Source organism: Pseudophryne corroboree, chromosome 10 (assembly GCF_028390025.1).
Source record: "Pseudophryne corroboree isolate aPseCor3 chromosome 10, aPseCor3.hap2, whole genome shotgun sequence".
Taxonomy (NCBI): Eukaryota; Metazoa; Chordata; class Amphibia; order Anura; family Myobatrachidae; genus Pseudophryne; species Pseudophryne corroboree.
The window spans coordinates 7,750,937-7,772,478 of record NC_086453.1 but is presented as its reverse complement, the minus strand read 5'-3'; the positions used below and the strand labels follow the sequence as shown (position 1 = coordinate 7,772,478).

The following is a 21,542-nucleotide window of genomic DNA, read 5'->3' as shown; positions in this document are numbered from 1 at the left end:
CGTGCGATGGTGAAGGAGGCGCAGCCCCTTGCGACGGTATGAACAGCACCTGCAGGGCACAATGTACAGAATGTAGCAGGTTTGGGGGGGGGCTGTGGATGGGGGAGGGTGTCTGTAGATGCTGCGGGTAGAGGGGGGTGGAAGCGGAGGGGCCCGGATGGGGAAGGTTCGGGAGATGCTGCGGGTGGGGGAGGGGCAGAGGAGTGGGGGCTGCAGATGGGTGATGGGGTCCGGAGGCACTGCCGGTGGGGGAAGGGCAGGGGTGCCCAGGGTGGGAGACGGGCAGGTGCGGGGATGTTGCGGATGGGTGAAGGGTTCCGGAGGTGCTGTGGGATGGGAAGGGGCGGGGGTGGGGTAGGGGGTCCGGAGGTGCCGTGAGTAGGGGAGGGGCAGGTACAGGTGGTGCGGCGGATGGGGAAGGGGGTCCGGAGGTGCTGCAGGTGGTGGAGGAGCAGGTGGGGGAGGGGTGGATGAGGTGGGCACCGCGGATGGAGGAGGGTGTCTGCAGATGCTGCGGGTGGAGGGGGGGCAGGTGTGGGTGGAGACATATTTGGGGGGTGGATGGTGGAGGGGCGGAGGAGTGGAAGCCGCGGGTGGTGGAGGGGGTCTGGAGGCACAGCGTGTGGGTGAGGGGTGGAGTGCCGCATGTGGTAGAGGGGAAGGTGCGGAGGTGTGGTGCATTGGGGAGGGGTCTGGAGGCGCTACGGGTACTGTACCTGCCAAAAAGGTAGTTGGAGGGTATGCAGTAACAGGGACAGGACAGGGGTGACAGGGTCAGGACAGGGGTGACGGGGCCAGGACAGGGGTGACGGGGCCAGGACAGGGGTGACAGGGACAGAATGTGGGTGACAGGGTTAGAACAGGGGTGACAGGGCCAGGACAGGGGTGACGGGGCCAGAACAGGGGCGACGGGGCCAGAACAGAAATTACAGGGACAGGATACGGGTGACATGGCCATGGTAGGTGCGGCAGGACCAGGACATGGGTGACAGGGCCAGTATAGGGTTGACAGGCAAGCACAGGGGTGACAGGGCCTGGATAGGGGTGACAGGGCCAGGATAAGGGTGACAGGGCCAGGATAACGGTGACAGGGACATGACAGAACACAGGGCACGGGAGACATTGGTATTAGGGACAGAACAGTGGTGACAGACAGATGTGTGTTACCGGAGTCACTGCTGCTGGCTGCTGCTGTTCCACTCCAACCTGTTGGGATCTGCTGCTGGTGGAGACTTGGCATGGCTGACTCTCTCAGGTTGGAGTCCTGCTTCCTCTGCCCGTCCGCATCCCTCCCCCCCTCCTCAGTCACACACCGCAGACCTCGCGCAGCTGCCGGGCACTGTGGTAAGGGGAGACTGGGAGTGACTGGGTAGCCCCCAGGAGATGCTGTGGCTGGAGGGAGGAGGAGGTCGGAGCCTGCAAGCAGCGCGGACTTCTGCAGCACTGCCCGCCAGCTAAAGTGTGTGAAGGAGCTGGGCGCACCTCACTGCGGGGGGCAGCGCTGCAGCTAGCGGTTGGGTTGCCGGGGCTGGAGATTACAGAGGCAGTACTGAACCTGCACAGCGGCAGGTGCCCCACAAAACTGCAGCTAAGAAGCATGGAGTGTGCCAGAAAGTGACGCTCCTCCGCGCCAGAGAGCCCCTGCTGAGTATGCTGATGTGGGGGGTCAAGCACACAGTGAGCCGGTGCCCGTCTGTCTGTACGGCATACCCCCTCACACACCCCCACACCTCCCAACCGTCCCGATTTTCGCGGGACAGTCCCATTTTTTAGGGTCTGTCCCGCTTTCCCACCCGTGGGCCACAGTGTCCCGCGGTGGTGGTGGTGTTGGGGGGGGGGGGGGGCAGTTGGGAAGCTCCTGTACTCGCTGTTTTGCTTAGAGCAGCGGTGCATTTAGTGGAGACAGAGGGAGAGGGGGCATCAGGGGGTACAGATTAAGGGGGGGTTCCAGCAGCAGAGCCGGATTAAGGGGGGCCAGGGGGTACGTACCATGGGCCCCACAGTTTTATGGGGCCCCCTGGCTGGAGTAGCTCTGTCCCAGCTCTGAAGCTCCTCGTCCTGCCAGCAACAGCGGCAGCATTGTGCTACAGTCAGCACATGCTGCTGCGTATTGGCAGGTCTGTGGTGGTGCAGGGAGGCAGCAGTCTCCCTGCTCTCTTCTGCCTGTGCGGGTGTGTAGGGGGAGTGACCACCTCCTCTGGATTTACCTCTAGCTGAGGGGCCAAAATTCCATTTAAAAAAAAAAAATCCTGGAATTTGCATAAGGGGCGTGGCTTCGTGGGCGTGATTAGGCCACGCCCCCAATCTCACAGCAGGCCCAGCAATGAGATAGGGCCCCTTGTCTTAAGTGCCCTGGGCCCCCCAGACTCATAATCTGCCCCTGGGGGCATGCCAGCAGCTCACAGAGCGCTGGGCATGCCCCCTCACTGAAGAAAATGGGTGCCCTCCCGTGAAGCCACGCCCATTTCATTGGCCACGCCCCTTTCTGCAGTGTGGTGTTGTGTGTGTGTGTGTCCCTCCTTCTGTCTGAAGAAAGCTGGGAGGTATGCACCCCTGCCTGTGCCATGCACATACCATCTGCTTCTGCTGCTGGTCTCCTATAGATTTGCCCAGTTCTGTGACTCATTTGAATAACTCCACCCACCACTGTAACTCCGCCCAGCGTTACAGCACAGAGTCACAGACTTGGGCTAATATATAGGAGATACATGCTGTACTATATACTATAGTGTGTACTGTATACAGCCTGTATCCTATATATGAGGTATTGTGCTACATATCATATATACATGCTGTACTATATACCATAGTGTGCTGCTGTATACAGCCTGTACCCTATATATGAGGTATTGTGCTACATATCATATATACATGCTGTACTATATACCATAGCGTGCTGCTGTGTACAGCCCTTATCCTATATATGAGGTATTGTGCTACATATCATATATACATGCTGTACTATATACCATAGCGTGCTGCTGTCTACAGCCTGTATCCTATATATTAGGTATTGTGCTACATATCATATATACATGCTGTACTATATACCATAGCGTGCTGCTGTATACAGCCTGTATCCTATTTATGAGGTATTGTGCTACATATCATATATACATGCTGTACTATATACTATAGTGTGTACTGTATACAGCCTGTATCCTATACCTATATATGAGGTATTGTGCTACATATCATATATACATGCTGTACTATATACCATAGTGTGCTGCTGTATACAGCCTGTACCCTATATATGAGGTATTGTGCTACATATCATATATACATGCTGTACTATATACCATAGCGTGCTGCTGTGTACAGCCCTTATCCTATATATGAGGTATTGTGCTACATATCATATATACATGCTGTACTATATACCATAGCGTGCTGCTGTCTACAGCCTGTATCCTATATATTAGGTATTGTGCTACATATCATATATACATGCTGTACTATATACCATAGCGTGCTGCTGTATACAGCCTGTATCCTATTTATGAGGTATTGTGCTACATATCATATATACATGCTGTACTATATACCATAGTGTGCTGCTGTATACAGCCTGTACCCTATATATGAGGTATTGTGCTACATATCATATATACATGATGTACTATATACCATAGCGTGCTGCTGTGTACAGCCCTTATCCTATATATGAAGTATTGTGCTACATATCATATATACATGCTGTACTATGGCCCTCGTTCCGAGTTGATCGGTCGCAAGGCGAATTTAGCAGAGTTGCTCACGCTAAGCCGCCGCCTACTGGGAGTGTATCTTAGCATCTTAAAATTGCGAACGATGTATTCGCAATATTGCGATTACAAACTACTTAGCAGTTTCAGAGTAGCTTCACACTTACTCGGCATCTGCGATCAGTTCAGTGCTTGTCGTTCCTGGTTTGACGTCACAAACACACCCAGCGTTCGCCCAGACACTCCCCCGTTTCTCCGGCCACTCCTGCGTTTTTTCCGGAAACGGTAGCGTTTTTATCCACACGCCCCTAAAACGTTGTGTTTCCGCCCAGTAACACCCATTTCCTGTCAATCACACTACGATCGCCGGAGCGAAGAAAAAGCCGTGAGTAAAAATACTATCTCCATTGTAAAATTACTTGGCGCAGTCGCAGTGCGAATATTGCGCATGCGTACTAAGCGGATTTTCACTGCGATGCGATGAAAATTACCGAGCGAACGACTCGGAATGAGGGCCTATATACCATAGCGTGCTGCTGTGTACAGCCTGTATCCTATATATGAGGTATTGTGCTACATATCATATATACATGCTGTACTATATACCATAGCGTGCTGCTGTATACAGCCTGTATCCCATATATGAGGTATTGTGCTACATATCATATATACATGCTGTACTATATACCATAGCGTGCTGCTGTATACAGCCTGTATCCTATATATGAGGTATTGTGCTACATATCATATATACATGCTGTACTATATACCATAGTGTGTACTGTATACAGCCTGTATCCTATATATGAAGTATTGTGCTACATATCATATATACATGCTGTACTATATTCCATAGTGTGCTACTGTATGCAGCCTGTATCCTATATATGAGGTATTGTGCTACATATCATATATACATGCTGTACTATATATCATAGTGCGCTGCTGTATACAGCCTGTATCCTATATATGCGGTATTGTGCTACATATCTTATATACATGCTGTACTGTATACCATAGTGTGTACTGTATACAGCCTGTATCCTATATATGAGGTATTGTGCTACATATCATATATACATGCTGTACTGTATACCATAGTGTGTACTGTATACAGCCTGTATCCAGGGCCGGTTCAAGGGCGCAGAGCGCCCCAGGCAGGAAAGGGGCGTGGCCTAATACAGGGGCGTGGTGAGTCACGCCCCCTGTACATTGAAAGCGCCGCTTGAATGCTGAGCGGTGCGCGATGACGTCATCGCGCACCGCACAGCAAAAGGTCCTCTCCACGAAGAGAAACTAGACGCTATGCGTCTAGTTCCCTTCGTGGAGAGGACCTTTGCTGTGCGGTGCGCGATGACGTCATCGCGCACCGCTCAGCAGTTACTCTCCACGAAGGGAAACTAGACGCATAGCGTCTAGTTCCCTTCACAGGAGGCGCCGGGGACGGCAGCGGGCAGCGGAGGCGGACGGGGGACACAGCGGGCAGCAGTGGCGGATCTTGCCACGGTGCGGCGCCCTCCGGAAGGCGCCAGCGCCCTCCGGAAGGCGGCGCCCCGGGCAAAAGTCCTGCTTGCCCGTGGCAAGAACCGCCACTGCCTGTATCCTATATATGAGGTATTGTGCTACATCTCCTATATATTAGCCCAAGTTTGTGACTCTGTGCTGTAACGCTGGGCGGAGTTACAGTGGTGGGTGGAGTTATTCAAATGAGTCACATCTCCTATATATTAGCCCAAGTCTGTGACTCTGTGCTGTAACGCTGGGCGGAGTTACAGTGGTGGGTGGAGTTATTCAAATGAGTCACAGAACTGGGCAAATCTATAGGAGACCAGCAGCAGAAGCAGATGGTATGGGCATGGCACAGGCAGGGGTGCATACCTCCCAGCTTTCTTCAAACAGAAGGAGACACACACACACACACACACACACACACACACACACACACACACAAAACACCACACTGCAAAAGGGGCGTGATCAATTAAATGGGCGTGGCTTCCCGGGAGGGCACCCATTTTCTTCAGTGAGGGGGCATGCCCAGCGCTCTGTGAGCTGCTGGCATGCCCCCAGGGGCAGATTATGAGTCTGGGGGGCCCAGGGCACTTAAGACAAGGGGCCCTATCTCATTGCTGTGCCTGCTGTGAGATTATGGGCGTGGCCTAACCCCCCCCCCCCCCCCCCCCCGCGAAGCCACGCCCCCTTATGCAAATTCCATGATTTTTTTTTAAATGGAATTTTGGCCCCTCAGCTAGAGGTAAATCCAGAGGGGGTGGTCGCTCCCCCCTACACACCCGCACAGGCAGAAGAGAGCAGGGAGACTGCTGCCTCCCTGCACCACCACAGACCTGCCAATATGCAGCAGCGTGTGCTGACTGTAGCACAATGCTGCCGCTGTTGCTGGCAGGACGGGGGAGCTTCTGAGCTGGGACAGAGCTACTCCAGCCAGGGGGCCCCATAAAACTGTGGGGCCCATGGTACGTACCCCCTGCCCCCCCTTAATCCGGCTCTGCTGCTGGTACCCCCCCTTAATCCGTACCCCCTGATGCCCCCTCTCCCTCTGTCTCCACTAAATGCACCGCTGCTCTAAGCAGAACAGCGAGTACAGGAGCTTCCCAACTGCCCCCCCCCCCCAACACCACCACCACCGCGGGACACTGTTGCCCACGGGTGGGACAGCGGGACAGACCCTAAAAAATGGGACTGTCCCGCGAAAATCGGGACGGTTGGGAGGTGTGGGGGTGTGTGAGGGGGTATGTCATACAGACAGACGGGCACCGGCTCACTGTGTGCTTGACCCCCCACATCAGCATACTCAGCAGGGGCTCTCTGGCGCGGAGGAGCGTCACTTTCTGGCACACTCCATGCTTCTTTGCTGCAGTTTTGTGGGGCACCTGCCGCTGTGCAGGTTCCGTACTGCCTCTGTTATCTCCAGCCCCGGCAACCCCACCGCTAGCTGCAGTGCTGCCGCCCGCAGTGAGGTGCGCCCAGCTCCTTCACACACTTTAGCTGGCGGGCAGCGCTGCAGAAGTCCGCGCTGCTTGCAGGCTCCGACCCCCTCCTCCCTCCAGCCACAGCGTCTCCTGGGGGCTACCCAGTCACTCCCAGTCTCACCTTACCACAGTGCCCGGCAGCTGCTCAAGGTCTGCGGTGTGTGACTGAGGAAGGGGGGAGGGATGCGGACGGGCAGAGGAAGCAGCACTTCAGCCTAAGACAGTCAGCCATGCCAAGTCTCCACCAGCAGCAGATCCCAACAGGTTGGAGTGGAACAGCAGCAGCCAGCAGCAGTGACTCCGGTAACACACATCTGTCTGTCACCACTGTTCTGTCCCTAATACCAATGTCTCCCGTGCCCTGTGTTCTGTCATGTCCCTGTCACCGTTATCCTGGCCCTGTCATCCTTATCCTGGCCCTGTCACCCCTATCCAGGCCCTGTCACCCCTGTGCTTGCCTGTCAACCCTATACTGGCCCTGTCACCCATGTCCTGGTCCTGCCGCCCCTACCATGGCCATGTCACCCGTATCCTGTCCCTGTAATTTCTGTCCTGGCCCCGTCGCCCCTGTTCTGGCCCCGTCATCCCTGTCCTGGCCCTGTCACCCCTGTTCTAACCCTGTCACCCATATTCTGTCCCTGTCACCCCTGTCCTGGCCCCGTCACCCCTGTCCTGGCCCCGTCACCCCTGTTCTGACTCTGTCACCCCTGTCCTGGCCCTGTTACTGCATACCCTCCAACTACCTTTTTGGCAGGTACAGTACCCGTAGCGCCTCCAGACCCCTCCCCAATGCACCACACCTCCGCACCTTCCCCTCTACCACATGCGGCACCCCACCCCTCACCCACACGCTGTGCCTCCAGACCCCCTCCACCACCCGCGGCTTCCACTCCTCCGCCCCTCCACCACCCACAGCACCTCCAGCCCCCTCCACCATCCACCCCCCAAATATGTCTCCACCCACACCTGCCCCCCCTCCACCCGCAGCATCTGCAGACACCCTCCTCCATCCGCGGTGCCCCCCTCATCCACCCCTCCCCCACCTGCTCCTCCACCACCTGCAGCACCTCCGGACCCCCTTCCCCATCCGCCGCACCACCTGTACCTGCCCCTCCCCTACTCACGGCACCTCCGGACCCCCTACCCCACCCCCGCCCCTTCCCATCCCACAGCACCTCCGGAACCCTTCACCCATCCGCAACATCCCCGCACCTGCCCGTCTCCCACCCTGGGCACCCCTGCCCTTCCCCCACCGGCAGTGCCTCCGGACCCCATCCCCCATCTGCAGCCCCCACTCCTCTGCCCCTCCCCCACCCGCAGCATCTCCCGAACCTTCCCCATCCGGGCCCCTCCGCTTCCACCCCCCCCTCTACCCGCAGCATCTACACACACCCTCCCCCATCCACAGCCCCCCCCCCCCCCCCCCCGCACCTGCTACATTCTGTACATTGTGCCCTGCAGGTGCTGTTCATACCGTCGCAAGGGGCTGCGCCTCCTTCACCATCGCACGCCCTTTCATTGTGCAATATTTAACCACTAACAAAGGAATGCAGGTAATACTCCATATAATACAAATATTGAACCCCAGAAAGGCATGCAAGGGTTAAGGGGGTGTAGCCCCTTGCGACGGTGTGAAGAGCGCCCGTAGGGCGCAATGAAGCACCTAGTATCATATATACATGCTGTACTATATACCATAGTGTGCTGCTGTATACAGCCTGTACCCTATATATGAGGTATTGTGTACATATCGTATATACATGCTGTACTATATACCATAGCGTGCTGCTGTATACAGCCTGTAACCCTATATATGAGGTATTGTGTACATATCATATATACATGCTGTACTGTATACCATAGTGTATACTGTATACAGCCTGTATCCTATATATGAGGTATTGTGCTACATATCATATATACATGCTGTACTATGGCCCTCATTCCGAGTCGTTCGCTCTGTAAATTTCATCGCATCGCAGCGATTTTCCGCTTAGTGCGCATGCGCAATGTCCGCACTGCGACTGCGCCAAGTAAATTTGCTATGAAGTTAGTATTTTTACTCACGGCTTTTTCATCGCTCAGGCGATCGTAGTGTGATTGACAGGAAATGGGTGTTACTGGGCGGAAACAGGCCGTTTTATGGGCGTGTGGGAAAAAACGCTACCGTTTCCGGAAAAGACGCAGGAGTGGCCGGAGAAACGGGGGAGTGTCTGGGCGAATGCTGGGAGTGTTTGTGACGTCAAACCAGAAACGACAAGCCCTGAACTGATCGCAGATGCCGAGTAAGTATGAAGCTACTCTGAAACTGCTAAGAGGTGTGCTAATCGCAATATTGCGAATACATCGTTCGCAATTTTAAGATGCTAAGATACACTCCCAGTAGGCGGCGGCTTAGCGTGAGCAACTCTGCTAAAATCGCCTTGTGAGCGAACAACTCGGAATGAGGGCCCATATACCATAGCGTGCTGCTGTATACAGCCTGTATCCTATATATGAGGTATTGTGCTACATATCATATATACATGCTGTACTATATACCATAGCGTGCTGCTGTATACAGCCTGTATCCTATATATGAGGTATTGTGCTACATATCATATATACATGCTGTACTATATACCATAGTGTGTACTGTATACAGCCTGTACCCTATATATGAGGTATTGTGCTACATATCATATATACATGCTGTACTATATACCATAGTGTGCTGCTGTATACAGTCTGTATCCTATGTATGAGGTATTGTGCTACATATCATATATACATGCTGTACTATATACCATAGCGTGCTGCTGTTTACAGCCTGTATCCTATATATGAGACATTGTGCTACATATCATATATACATGCTGTACTATATACCATAGTGTGTACTGTATACAGCCTGTACCCTATATATGAGGTATTGTGCTACATATCATATATACATGCTGTACTATATACCATAGTGTGCTGCTGTATACAGTCTGTATCCTATGTATGAGGTATTGTGCTACATATCATATATACATGCTGTACTATATACCATAGCGTGCTGCTGTTTACAGCCTGTATCCTATATATGAGACATTGTGCTACATATCATATATACATGCTGTACTATATACCATAACCTGCTGCTGTATACAGCCTGTATCCTATATATGAGGTATTGTGCTACATATCATATATACATGCTGTACTATATACCATAGTGTGTACTGTATACAGCCTGTATCCTATATATGAAGTATTGTGCTACATATCATATATACATGTTGTACTATATACCATAGTGCGCTGCTGTATACAGCCTGTATTCTATATATGAGGTATTGTGCTACATATCATATATACATGCTGTACTATATACCATAGTGTGTACTGTATACAGCCTGTATCCTATATATGAAGTATTGTGCTACATATCATATATACATGCTGTACTATATACCATAGCGTGCTGCTGTATACAGCCTGTATCCTATATATGAGGTATTGTGCTACATATCATATATACATGTTGTACTATATACCATAGTGTGTACTGTATACAACCTGTATCCTATATATGAGGTATTGTGCTACATATCATATATACATGCTGTACTATATACCATAGCGTGCTGCTGTATACAGCCTGTATCCTATATATGAGGTATTGTGCTACATATCATATATACATGTTGTACTATATACCATAGTGTGTACTGTATACAGCCTGTATCCTATATATGAGGTATTGTGCTACATATCATATATACATGCTGTACTATATACCATAGCGTGCTGCTGTATACAGCCTGTATCCTATATATGAGGTATTGTGCTACATATCATATATACACGCTGTACTATATACCATAGTGTGCTACTGTATACAGCCTGTATCCTATATATGAGGTATTGTGCTACATATCATATATACATGCTGTACTATATACCATAGCGTGCTGCTGTATACAGCCTGTATCCTATATATGAGGTATTGTGCTACATATCATATATACATGCTGTACTATATACCATAGTGTGTACTGTATACAGCTTGTATCCTATATATGAGGTATTGTGCTACATATCATATATACATGCTGTACTATATACCATAGCGTGCTGCTGTATACAGCCTGTATCCTATATATGAGGTATTGTGCTACATATCATATATACATGCTGTACTATATACCATAGTGTGCTGCTGTATACAGCCTGTATCCTATATATGAGGTATTGTGCTACATATCATATATACATGCTGTACTATATACCATAGTGTGTACTGTATACAGCTTGTATCCTATATATGAGGTATTGTGCTACATATCATATATACATGCTGTACTATATACCATAGCGTGCTGCTGTATACAGCCTGTATCCTATATATGAGGTATTGTGCTACATATCATATATACATGCTGTACTATATACCATAGTGTGCTGCTGTATACAGCCTGTATCCTATATATGAGGTATTGTGCTACATATCATATATACATGCTGTACTATATACCATAGCGTGCTGCTGTATACAGCCTGTATCCTATATATGAGGTATTGTGCTACATATCATATATACATGCTGTACTATATACCATAGTGTGCTGCTGTATACAGCCTGTATCCTATATATGAGGTATTGTGCTACATATCATATATACATGCTGTACTATATACCATAGTGTGCTGCTGTATACGGCCTGTATCCTATATATGAGGTATTGTGCTACATATCATATATACATGCTGTACTATATACCATAGTGTGCTGCTGTATACAGCCTGTATCCTATATATGAGGTATTGTGCTACATATCATATATACATGCTGTACTATATACCATAGCGTGTACTGTATTCAGCCTGTATCCTATATATGAGGTATTGTGCTACATATCATATATACATGCTGTACTATATACCATAGTGTGCTGCTGTATACAGCCTGTACCCTATATATGAGGTATTATGCTACATATCATATATACATGCTGTACTATATACCATAGCGTGCTGCTGTATACAGCCTATATCCTATATATGAGGTATTGTGCTACATATCATATATACATGCTGTACTAAGTATATACCATAGTGTGTACTGTATACAGCATATATACTATATATAGGGTGCCTGGACTGGGCTGCTGCAGAGTATACAGCCCCGTTATTCCCTGTATACTCTGCATTACACACAGGAGGTCCACCCCTGGCATGCTGAGCCTTGTAGTCCCCCAATTCTGTCCTATAGACCAGGTTCTCCACAATGCTGTACCTGTACTACAAAGTATCCAGAGGGGAGAGAGGTCACATCCTGACTGCACAGCTAGCCCCAAGAGCTGACACTTCAGTGTGTAGAGAGGCAGGAGCGTACCTGGCTGGGTGGGTGTGTAGCCTCCTCTGCTCAGAACAATAGGCCCCTCTGCTGCTGCACACAGGGTCAGTGATCGGGGCAGAGCCTGCTGGTGACATCATCCCCAATCCCTACCCCCAGTCCTGCCCCCACTCTGTCCTGCCTCTCCCACTGTCCTCTCCTTACCATAAAAGGTGGGGTGAGGGGAGGGGAGTGACTTACCTGCTGCAGCTGCTGCTGCTGCTGTATCCTGGTGTACTGTGTGTCCGGCTCTCCCCAACTGCCCCATCACCTGGCTGTATACCCCCCAGTACTGCCCCCACTGCATCCTGCCCCTCCCTGTCCTCTCCTTACCAGTGTGTGTAAAGGAGAGACTTACCAGGTTATGCCCCCCTATCCCAGGGTATTGTGTGTCCAGCTCTCCCCAACTGCCCCATCACCTGGCTGTATACCCCGCCCCCACTGCATCCTGCCCCTCCCTGTCCTCTCCTTACCAGTGTGTGTAAAGGAGAGACTTGCCAGATAATGCCCCCCTACCCCAGGGTATTGTGTGTCCAGCTCTCCCCAACTGCCCCATCACCTGGCTGTATACCCCCCAGTACTGCCCCCACTGCATCCTGCCCCTCCCTGTCCTCTCCTTACCTGTGTGTGTAAAGGAGAGACTTTCCAGATAATGCCCCCCTATCCCAGGGTATTGTGTGTCCAGCTCTGCCTTACTGCCCCATCACCTGGCTTTGTACCCCCCATCTGCCCCCTGGCTCACCCTGTACATTGCTGTGCCACATATAACACAATAGCCAGTAGTAATACTATGTAACAATGTGTAACAATACTGCAGATACACTATTACTACAGCCAGCACCAGTAACAATCATTACTGCTGACAGTGTACTCTGTGCCACATATAAAACACAATAGCAATAGCCAGTAGTAATACTATGTAACAATGTGTAACAATACTGCAGATACACTATTACTACAGCCAGCACCAGTAACAATCATTACTGCTGACAGTGTACTCTGTGCCACATACATAACACAATAGCCAGTAGTAATACTATGTAACGATGTGTAACAATACTGCAGATACACTATTACTACAGCCAGCACTAGTAACAATCATTACTGCTGACAGTGTACTCTGTCTCTGTGCCACATACATAACACAATAGCCAGTAGTAATACTATGTAACGATGTGTAACAATACTGCAGATACACTATTACTACAGCCAGCACTAGTAACAATCATTACTGCTGACAGTGTACTCTGTCTCTGTGCCACATACATAACACAATAGCCAGTAGTAATACTATGTAACGATGTGTAACAATACTGCAGATACACTATTACTACAGCCAGCACCAGTAACAATCATTACTGCTGACAGTGTACTCTGTCTCTGTGCCACATACATAACACAATAGCCAGTAGTAATACTATGTAACGATGTGTAACAATACTGCAGATACACTATTACTACAGCCAGCACCAGTAACAATCATTACTGCTGACAGTGTACTCTGTCTCTGTGCCACATACATAACACAATAGCCAGTAGTAATACTATGTAACGATGTGTAACAATACTGCAGATACACTATTACTACAGCCAGCACCAGTAACAATCATTACTGCTGACAGTGTACTCTGTCTCTCTGCCACATATAAAACACAATAGCCAGTAGTAATACTATGTAACGATGTGTAACAATACTGCAGATACACTATTACTACAGCCAGCACCAGTAACAATCATTACTGCTGACAGTGTACTCGGTGCACACATCACTATACAGTACAGCTCTGATTGGCTGCAGGAGCACTGCCTCACCTGCCAGAGATGTGTCTGTACAAATGATTAGAATAATGCACAGAAGAGATTTCAAACAAATTCTAATATATTATATACAGTCAGATCTCTGGCACAAATGTCAGTATGACAGGAAAGTCTCTGTCTCACCTGCCTCACCCCACCGCACGTCACTGACTATGTATGTATGTATGTATGTATGTATGTATGTATGTACTGTATGTATGTATGTATGTATGTATGTACATAATGTACTGTATGTATGTATGTATGTATGTATGTTATGTACTGTATGTATGTATGTATGTATTTATGTATGTTATGTACTGTATGTATGTATGTATGTATGTATGTATGTATGTAATGTATGTATGGTATGTATGTATGTATGTATGTATGTATGTATGTATAGAACTGTATGTATGTTATGTATGTATGTAATGTATGTATGTATGTAATGTATGTATGTATGTATGTATGTATGTATGTATGTAAGTACTGTATGTATGTATTACACTATATATTCCCTATCACATGTACACAAACACATTCACTCTAGGGTTAATTTTGTTGGGCGCCAATTACCCTACCAGTATATTTTTGGAGTGTGGGAGGAAACTGGAGTACCCGGGGGAAACCCACACAAGCACGCAACTCTGCGCAGTTAGGGTTAGGGTGATGATGATAATGGGGCACAGGGTGATGATGATAATGGGGCACAGGGTGATGATGATAATGGGGCACTGGGTGATGATGATAATGGGACACAGGGTGATGATGATAATGGGCACTGGGTGATGATGATAATGGGGCACAGGGTGATGATGATAATGGGACACAGGGTGATGATGATAATGGGGCACTGGGTGGTGATGATGATAATGGGGCACAGGGTGATGATGATAATGGGGCACAGGGTGATGATGATAATGGGGCACAGGGTGATGATGATAATGGGGCACAGGGTGATGATGATAATGGGGCACAGGGTGATGATGATAATGGGGCACAGGGTGATGATGATAATGGGGCACAGGGTGATGATGATAATGGGACACAGGGTGATGATGATAATGGGGCACAGGTGTGATGATGATAATGGGGCACAGGGTGATGATGATAATGGGCACAGGGTTAGTATGTATGTTGGGGTTTCCAGATTTTATTATACAATTTTGTATGTTAATGGCTAGTATAGCATCCATATTATATCTGGTTACCGTAGATAGTGGAAATGGGCATACGGATAATGCACGATCGGGTAATGGGTGCTCGGATAGTGGGTGCTCGGTAATGAGTGATCGGATAGGTGGGTGCTCGGGTAATGGGTGATCAGATAGTGGGTGCTGGGGTAATGGTGCTCGGATAGTGGGTGCTCGGGTAATGGGTGCTCGAATGGTGGGTACTCGGGTAATGGGTGATTGGATAGTGGGTGCTGGGGTAATGGTGCACGGATAGTGGGTGCTCGGGTCATGGGTGCTCGGATGGTGAGTACTCAGGTAATGGGTGATCGGATAGTGGGTGCTGGGGTAATAGGTGCTCGGGTAATGGTGATTGGGTAATGGGTGCTCGGATAGTGGGTGCTGGGGTAATTGGTGCACAGATAGTGGGTGCTGGGGTAATGGGTGCTCGGATAGTGGGTGCTTGGGTAATGGGTGCTCAGATGGTGGGTGCTGGGGTAATTGGTGCACAGATGGTGGGTGCTGGGGTAATGGGTGCTCGGATAGTGGGTGCTCGGGTAATGGGTGCTCAGATGGTGGGTACTCAGGCAATGGGTGCTCGGATAGTGGCTGCTCGGATAGTGGGTGCTCGGATAATTGGTGATTGGGTAATGGGTGCTCAGATAGTGGGTGCTGGGGTAATGGGTGCTCGGGTAATGGGTGATCGGATAGTGGGTGCTGGGGTAATGGGTGATCGGAAAGTCGGTGCTCGGAAAATGGGTGATCAGATAGTGGGTGCTGGGGTAATGGGTGCTCGGACAGTGGGTGCTTGGGTAATGGGTGATCGGATAGTGGGTACTGGGGTAATGGCTGATCGGATAGTGGGTGCTCAGGTAATGGGTGCTCGGATGGTGGGTACTCAGGTAATGGGTGATCGGATAGTGGGTGCTGTGGTAATGGGTGCACAGATAGTGGGTGCTGGGGTAATGGGTAATCGGATAGTGGGTGCTGGGGTAATGGGTGCTCGGATAGTGGGTGCTGGGGTAATGGGTGCTCGGATAGTGGGTGCTGGGGTAATGGGTGCACGGATAGTGGGTGCTCGGGTAATGGGTGCTCGGATGGTGGGTGCATGGGTAATGGGTGATCGAATAGTGGGTGCTGGGGTAATAGGTGCTCGGGTAATGGGTAATTGGGTAATGGGTGCTCAGATAGTGGGTGCTGGGGTAATAGGTGCTCGGTAATGGGTGATTGGGTAATGGGTGCTCGGATAGTGGGTGCTGGGGTAATTGGTGCACAGATAGTGGGTGCTGGGGTAATGGGTGCTCGAATAGTGGGTGCTTGGGTAATGGGTGCTCAGATGGTGGGTACTCGGGTAATGGGTGCTCAGATAGTGGGTGCTCGGGTAATGGGTGCTCGGATAGTGGGTGCTCGGGTAATTGGTGATTGGGTAATGGGTGCTCAGATAGTGGGTGCTGGGGTAATGGGTGCTGGGGTAATGGGTGATCGGATAGTGGGTGCTGGGGTAATGGGGGATCGGATAGTGGGTGCTGGGGTAATGGGTGATCGGATAGTGGGTGCTCGGGAAATGGGTGATCAGATAGTAGGTGCTGGGGTAATGGGTGCTCGGACAGTGGGTGCTTGGGTAATGGGTGATCGGATAGTGGGTACTGGGGTAATGGCTGATCGGATATTGGGTACTCAGGTAATTGGTGATTGGGTAATGGGTGCTCGGAGAGTGGGTGCTGGGGTAATGGGTGATTGGATAGTAGGTGCTGGGGTAATGGGTGCTTGGATAGTGGGTGCTCGGATAGTGGGTGCTGGGGTAATGGGTGCTCGGATAGTGGGTGCTTGGGTACTGGGTGATCGGATAGTGGGTGCTGGGGTAATGCATGCTCGGATAGTGGGTGCTGGGGTAATGGGTGATCAGATAGTGGATGCTCGGGTAATGGGTGATCGGATAGTGGGTGCTGAGGTAATGGGCGATCGAATAGTGGGTGCTCGGGTAATTGGTGATTGGGTAATGGGTGCTCAGATAGTGGGTGCTGGGGTAATGGGTGCTCGGATAGTGGGTGCTGGGGTAATGGGTGCTTGGGTAATGGGTGATCGGATAGTGGGTGCTGAGGTAATGGGCGATCGGATAGTGGGTGCTCGGGTAATTGGTGATTGGGTAATGGGTGCTCAGATAGTGGGTGCTGGGGTAATGGGTGCTCGGATAGTGGGTGCTGGGGTAATGGGTGCTTGGGTAATGGGTGATCGGATAGTGGGTGCTGGGGTAATGGGTGCTCGGATAGTGGGTGCTGGGGTAATGGGTGATAGGATAGTAGGTGCTGGGGTAATGGGTGATCGGATAGTGGGTGCTCGGGTAATTGGTGATTGGGTAATGGGTGCTCGGATAGTGGGTGCTGGGGTAATGGGTGCTCGGATAGTGGGTGCTGGGGTAATGGGTGATCGGATAGTGGGTGCTGGGGTAATGGGTGCTTGGGTAATGGGTGATCGGATAGTGGGTGCTGGGGTAATGGGTGCTCGGATAGTGGGTGCTGGGGTAATGGGTGATAGGATAGTAGGTGCTGGGGTAATGGGTGATCGGATAGTGGGTGCTCGGGTAATTGGTGATTGGGTAATGGGTGCTCGGATAGTGGGTGCTCGGGTAATGGGTGATCGGATAGTGGCTGCTGAGGTAATGGGTGATCGGATAGTCGGTGCTCGGGTAATTGGTGATTGGGTAATGGGTGCTCGGAGAGTGGGTGCTGGGGTAATGGGTGATCGTATAGTAGGTGCTGGGGTAATGGGTGATCGGATAGTGGGTGCTGGGGTAATGGGTGCACGGATAGTGGGGGCTCGGGTAAATGGAGAGCGGGATATATCACAATCACTGGCTGAAAGCAAAAAGAAATGTAAATTGTTATTATTTTGGTTTGTTTCCTGATACTTTGTAGGCGGGGTGTATCTAATATACAGTATGTACGGAACCCTTGTGGTGCCATATAAATAAAAGATATAGTAACATTTGCATCAGCTTTTGAATAAATATTTGATTTGTGGATATAACGTTGTATATGAAACTCAAACAGAAACACGGATGTCATATGTCAGTAGCGGTACCTGAGCACGTGTGACTCAGTGTCTGTAATATCAAGTGATCTAGCAGTCTGCGCATAAACATACATAGTAATTGTACCGTACTTGTGCATCCACACCTGGCTCTAAGCATTAGATTGTCATAGAATTTAGTATTTTGGTCATTAGGTAACCGCCATGTGTGCCCCTCCCCCCAAGTTCTGCTGTTTGGTCATTAGGTGACCGCCATGTGTGCCCCTCCCCCCAAGTTCTGCTGTTTGGTCATTAGGTGACCGCCATGTGTGCCCCTCCCCCCAAGTTCTGCTGTTTGGTCATTAGGTGACCGCCATGTGTGCCCCTCCCCCCAAGTTCTGCTGTTTGGTCATTAGGTGACCGCCATGTGTGCCCCTCTCCCCAAGTTCTGCTGTTTGGTCATTAGGTGACCGCCATGTGTGCCCCTCCCCCCAAGTTCTGCTGTTTGTGGTCATTAGGTGACCGCCATGTGTGCCCCTCCCCCCAAGTTCTGGTATTTGGTCATTAGGTGACCGCCATGTGTGCCCCTCCCCCCAAGTTCTGCTGTTTGGTCATTAGGTGACCACCATGTGTGCCCCTCCCCCCAAGTTCTGCTGTTTGGTCATTAGGTGACCGCCATGTGTGCCCCTCCCCCAAGTTCTGGTATTTGGTCATTAGGTGACCCCCATGTGTGCCCCTCCCCCAAGTTCTGGTATTTGGTCATTAGGTGACCGCCATGCGTGCCCCTCCCCCCCAAGTTCTGCTGTTTGGTCATTAGGTGACCGCCATGTGTGCCCCTCCCCCCAAGTTCTGCTGTTTGGTCATTAGGTAACCGCCATGTGTGCCCCTCCCCCCAAGTTCTGCTGTTTGGTCATTAGGTGACCGCCATGTGTGCCCCTCCCCCAAGTTCTGGTATTTGGTCATTAGGTGACCGCCATGTGTGCCCCTAGCTCCATGTTTGGTCATTCGAGGGGCACACAACATGTGTGCCCCTCGCCCCCAAGTTCTGGTGGGCTAGTTACTAGTCACCTGTGGACCCCATACCAACCATTGTCAGGGCCCCATATACAGCCCAATGGCAATAAAAATTCACATAGAAACGTGATAGATATGGAAAACAGGCCCCATAAGCTGTGGACCCCATAGCAGCTGCACCCACTGCACCTGTGGTGGTGATGCCCTAGAGTGGAGGATTTTAGGTTCATGCATGAGGGGAAGTCTGATCATTATTTATTACTATATACTTACATAGCGCCAGCACATTACAGCTGGGGTAATAGATTATGTAGTACATGGCAGTGTACAGGTAGATAGTATATCAGCGCCTCCCATGTGCTCCTACTTGTAGTGTAGGTGAATATATTTGGTGGTGTTTGTAAAACCAACCTGCAAACAAGAAAAGCTCCTGTGAGCGGTCAGGGTTCCTGTATGAGTCCTCAGGATGTGATGTCCTAAATTACTAATCCCAGTGATGCGCCTGAGTCAGCAATGTCTGGGTGATGCCTCATCTCCACACTGCCTTCCTGTATCCTGGGAACAGCCTGCAGCCGTCCCAGCCTGATACATCACTTCCACAGCCAGGGATCCACACACAGCAACAACTCTCATCATCATCATCTCCACACTGCCTTCCTGTATCCTGGGAACAGCCTGCAGCCGTCCCCAGCCTGATACATCACTTCCCCACACACAGCAACAACTCTCATCATCATCTCCCTGTGCCCCATCATCATCATCTCCACACTGCCTTCCTGTATCCTGGGAACAGCCTGCAGCCGTCCCCAGCCTGATACATCACTTCCCCACACACAGCAACAACTCTCATCATCATCTCCCTGTGCCCCATCATCATCATCATCATCATCATCATCATCTCCACACTGCCTTCCTGTATCCTGGGAACAGCCTGCAGCCGTCCCAGCCTGATACATCACTTCCACAGCCAGGGATCCACACACAGCAACAACTCTCATCATCATCATCTCCACACTGCCTTCCTGTATCCTGGGAACACTTCCCCACACACACAGCAACAACTCTCATCATCATCTCCCTGTGCCCAATCATCATCACTCTTACCCCCATCCTTACCAACCTGTGCCCCATTATCACCATCATTCTGTACCCCATCATCATCATCATCATCATCATCATCATCATCACCACCACCCTGTGCCCCATCATCATCATCATCATCATCATCACCACCACCACCCTGTACCCAATTATCATCATCACCCTGTGCCCCATTATCATCATCTCCCTGTGCCCCAACATCATCACCATCTCCCTGTGCCCCATCATCATATACACCATGTGTTCCATCATCATCATCATCATCATCATCATCATCATCATCATCACCCTGTATCCCATTATCATCACTTTGTATTCCACCATCATCACCACCCTGTGCCCCATTATCATCAATTTGTATTCCACCATCATCACCACTCTGTGCTCCATTATCACCATAATTCTGTACCCCATCATCATCATAATCATCACCACCATTTGCCCCATCATCATCATCATCATCATCACCACCTTTTACCCCATCATCATCATCATCACCACCACCCTGTACCCAATTATCATCATCACCCTGTGCCCCATTATCACCATTATTCTGTACTTCATCATCATCATCATCCCCCTGTGCCCCATCATCATCACCACCACCACCACCACCCTGTACCCAATTATAATCATCACCCTGTGCCCCATTATCATCAACTCCCTGTGCCCCAACATCATCACCATCTCCCTGTGCCCCATCATCATATACACCATGTTCTCCATCATCATCATCATCATCATCATCATCATCATCATCATCATCATCATCATCATCACCCTGTGCCCCATTATCATCACTTTGTATTCCACCATCATCACCACCCTGTGCCCCATTATCACCATCTCCTTGTGCCCCACCATCCTCACTCTGAGGTTCCTCTCATAATTATCACTTGGATATCTCCCATCATCCTATCTGGGAGCTTATTCTCATCATCATCTGGAGATCTCCCATCATCCTCTATGGAAGGTTACTCTCATCATTATCACCGGGAGATCTCCCATCATCCTCTTTGTGATGTTACTCTGATCATTATCACCGGGAGATCTCCCATCATCCTCTTGTGAGGTTACTCTGATCATTATCACCGGGAGATCTCCCATCATCCTCTCTGTGATGTTACTTTCCTCATTATCACCCGGAGATCTCCCATCATCGTCTCTGTGAGGTTACTCTCATCATTATCACTGGGAGATCTCCCATCATCCTCACTGGGAGCTTATTCTCATCATCATCATGAGATCTCCCATCACCCTCTATGGAAGGTTACTCTCTTATCATTATCACTGGGAGATCTCCCATCATCCTCTCTGGGAGCTTATCATGATCATCATCTGGATATCTCCCATCATCCTCTATGGAAGGTTACTCTCATCATTATCA

The 21,542-nt window shown here is 50.0% G+C and overlaps 1 protein-coding gene across 1 annotated transcript in view; it reads right to left on the bottom strand.

The window, feature by feature from the left end:
• The window catches only part of LOC134966849 (uncharacterized), a 188,840-nt gene extending 167,575 nt beyond the window's left edge, over positions 1-21,265 (bottom strand). The window contains exons 1-2 of the mRNA XM_063943893.1: positions 21,134-21,265; positions 20,175-21,026 (exon numbers count right to left, since the gene is read on the bottom strand). Coding sequence (XP_063799963.1) covers positions 20,175-21,026; positions 21,134-21,265 — 984 coding nt within the window. The remainder of the gene's footprint in view (positions 1-20,174; positions 21,027-21,133) is intronic.
• Positions 21,266-21,542: the final 277 nt, after the last annotated feature.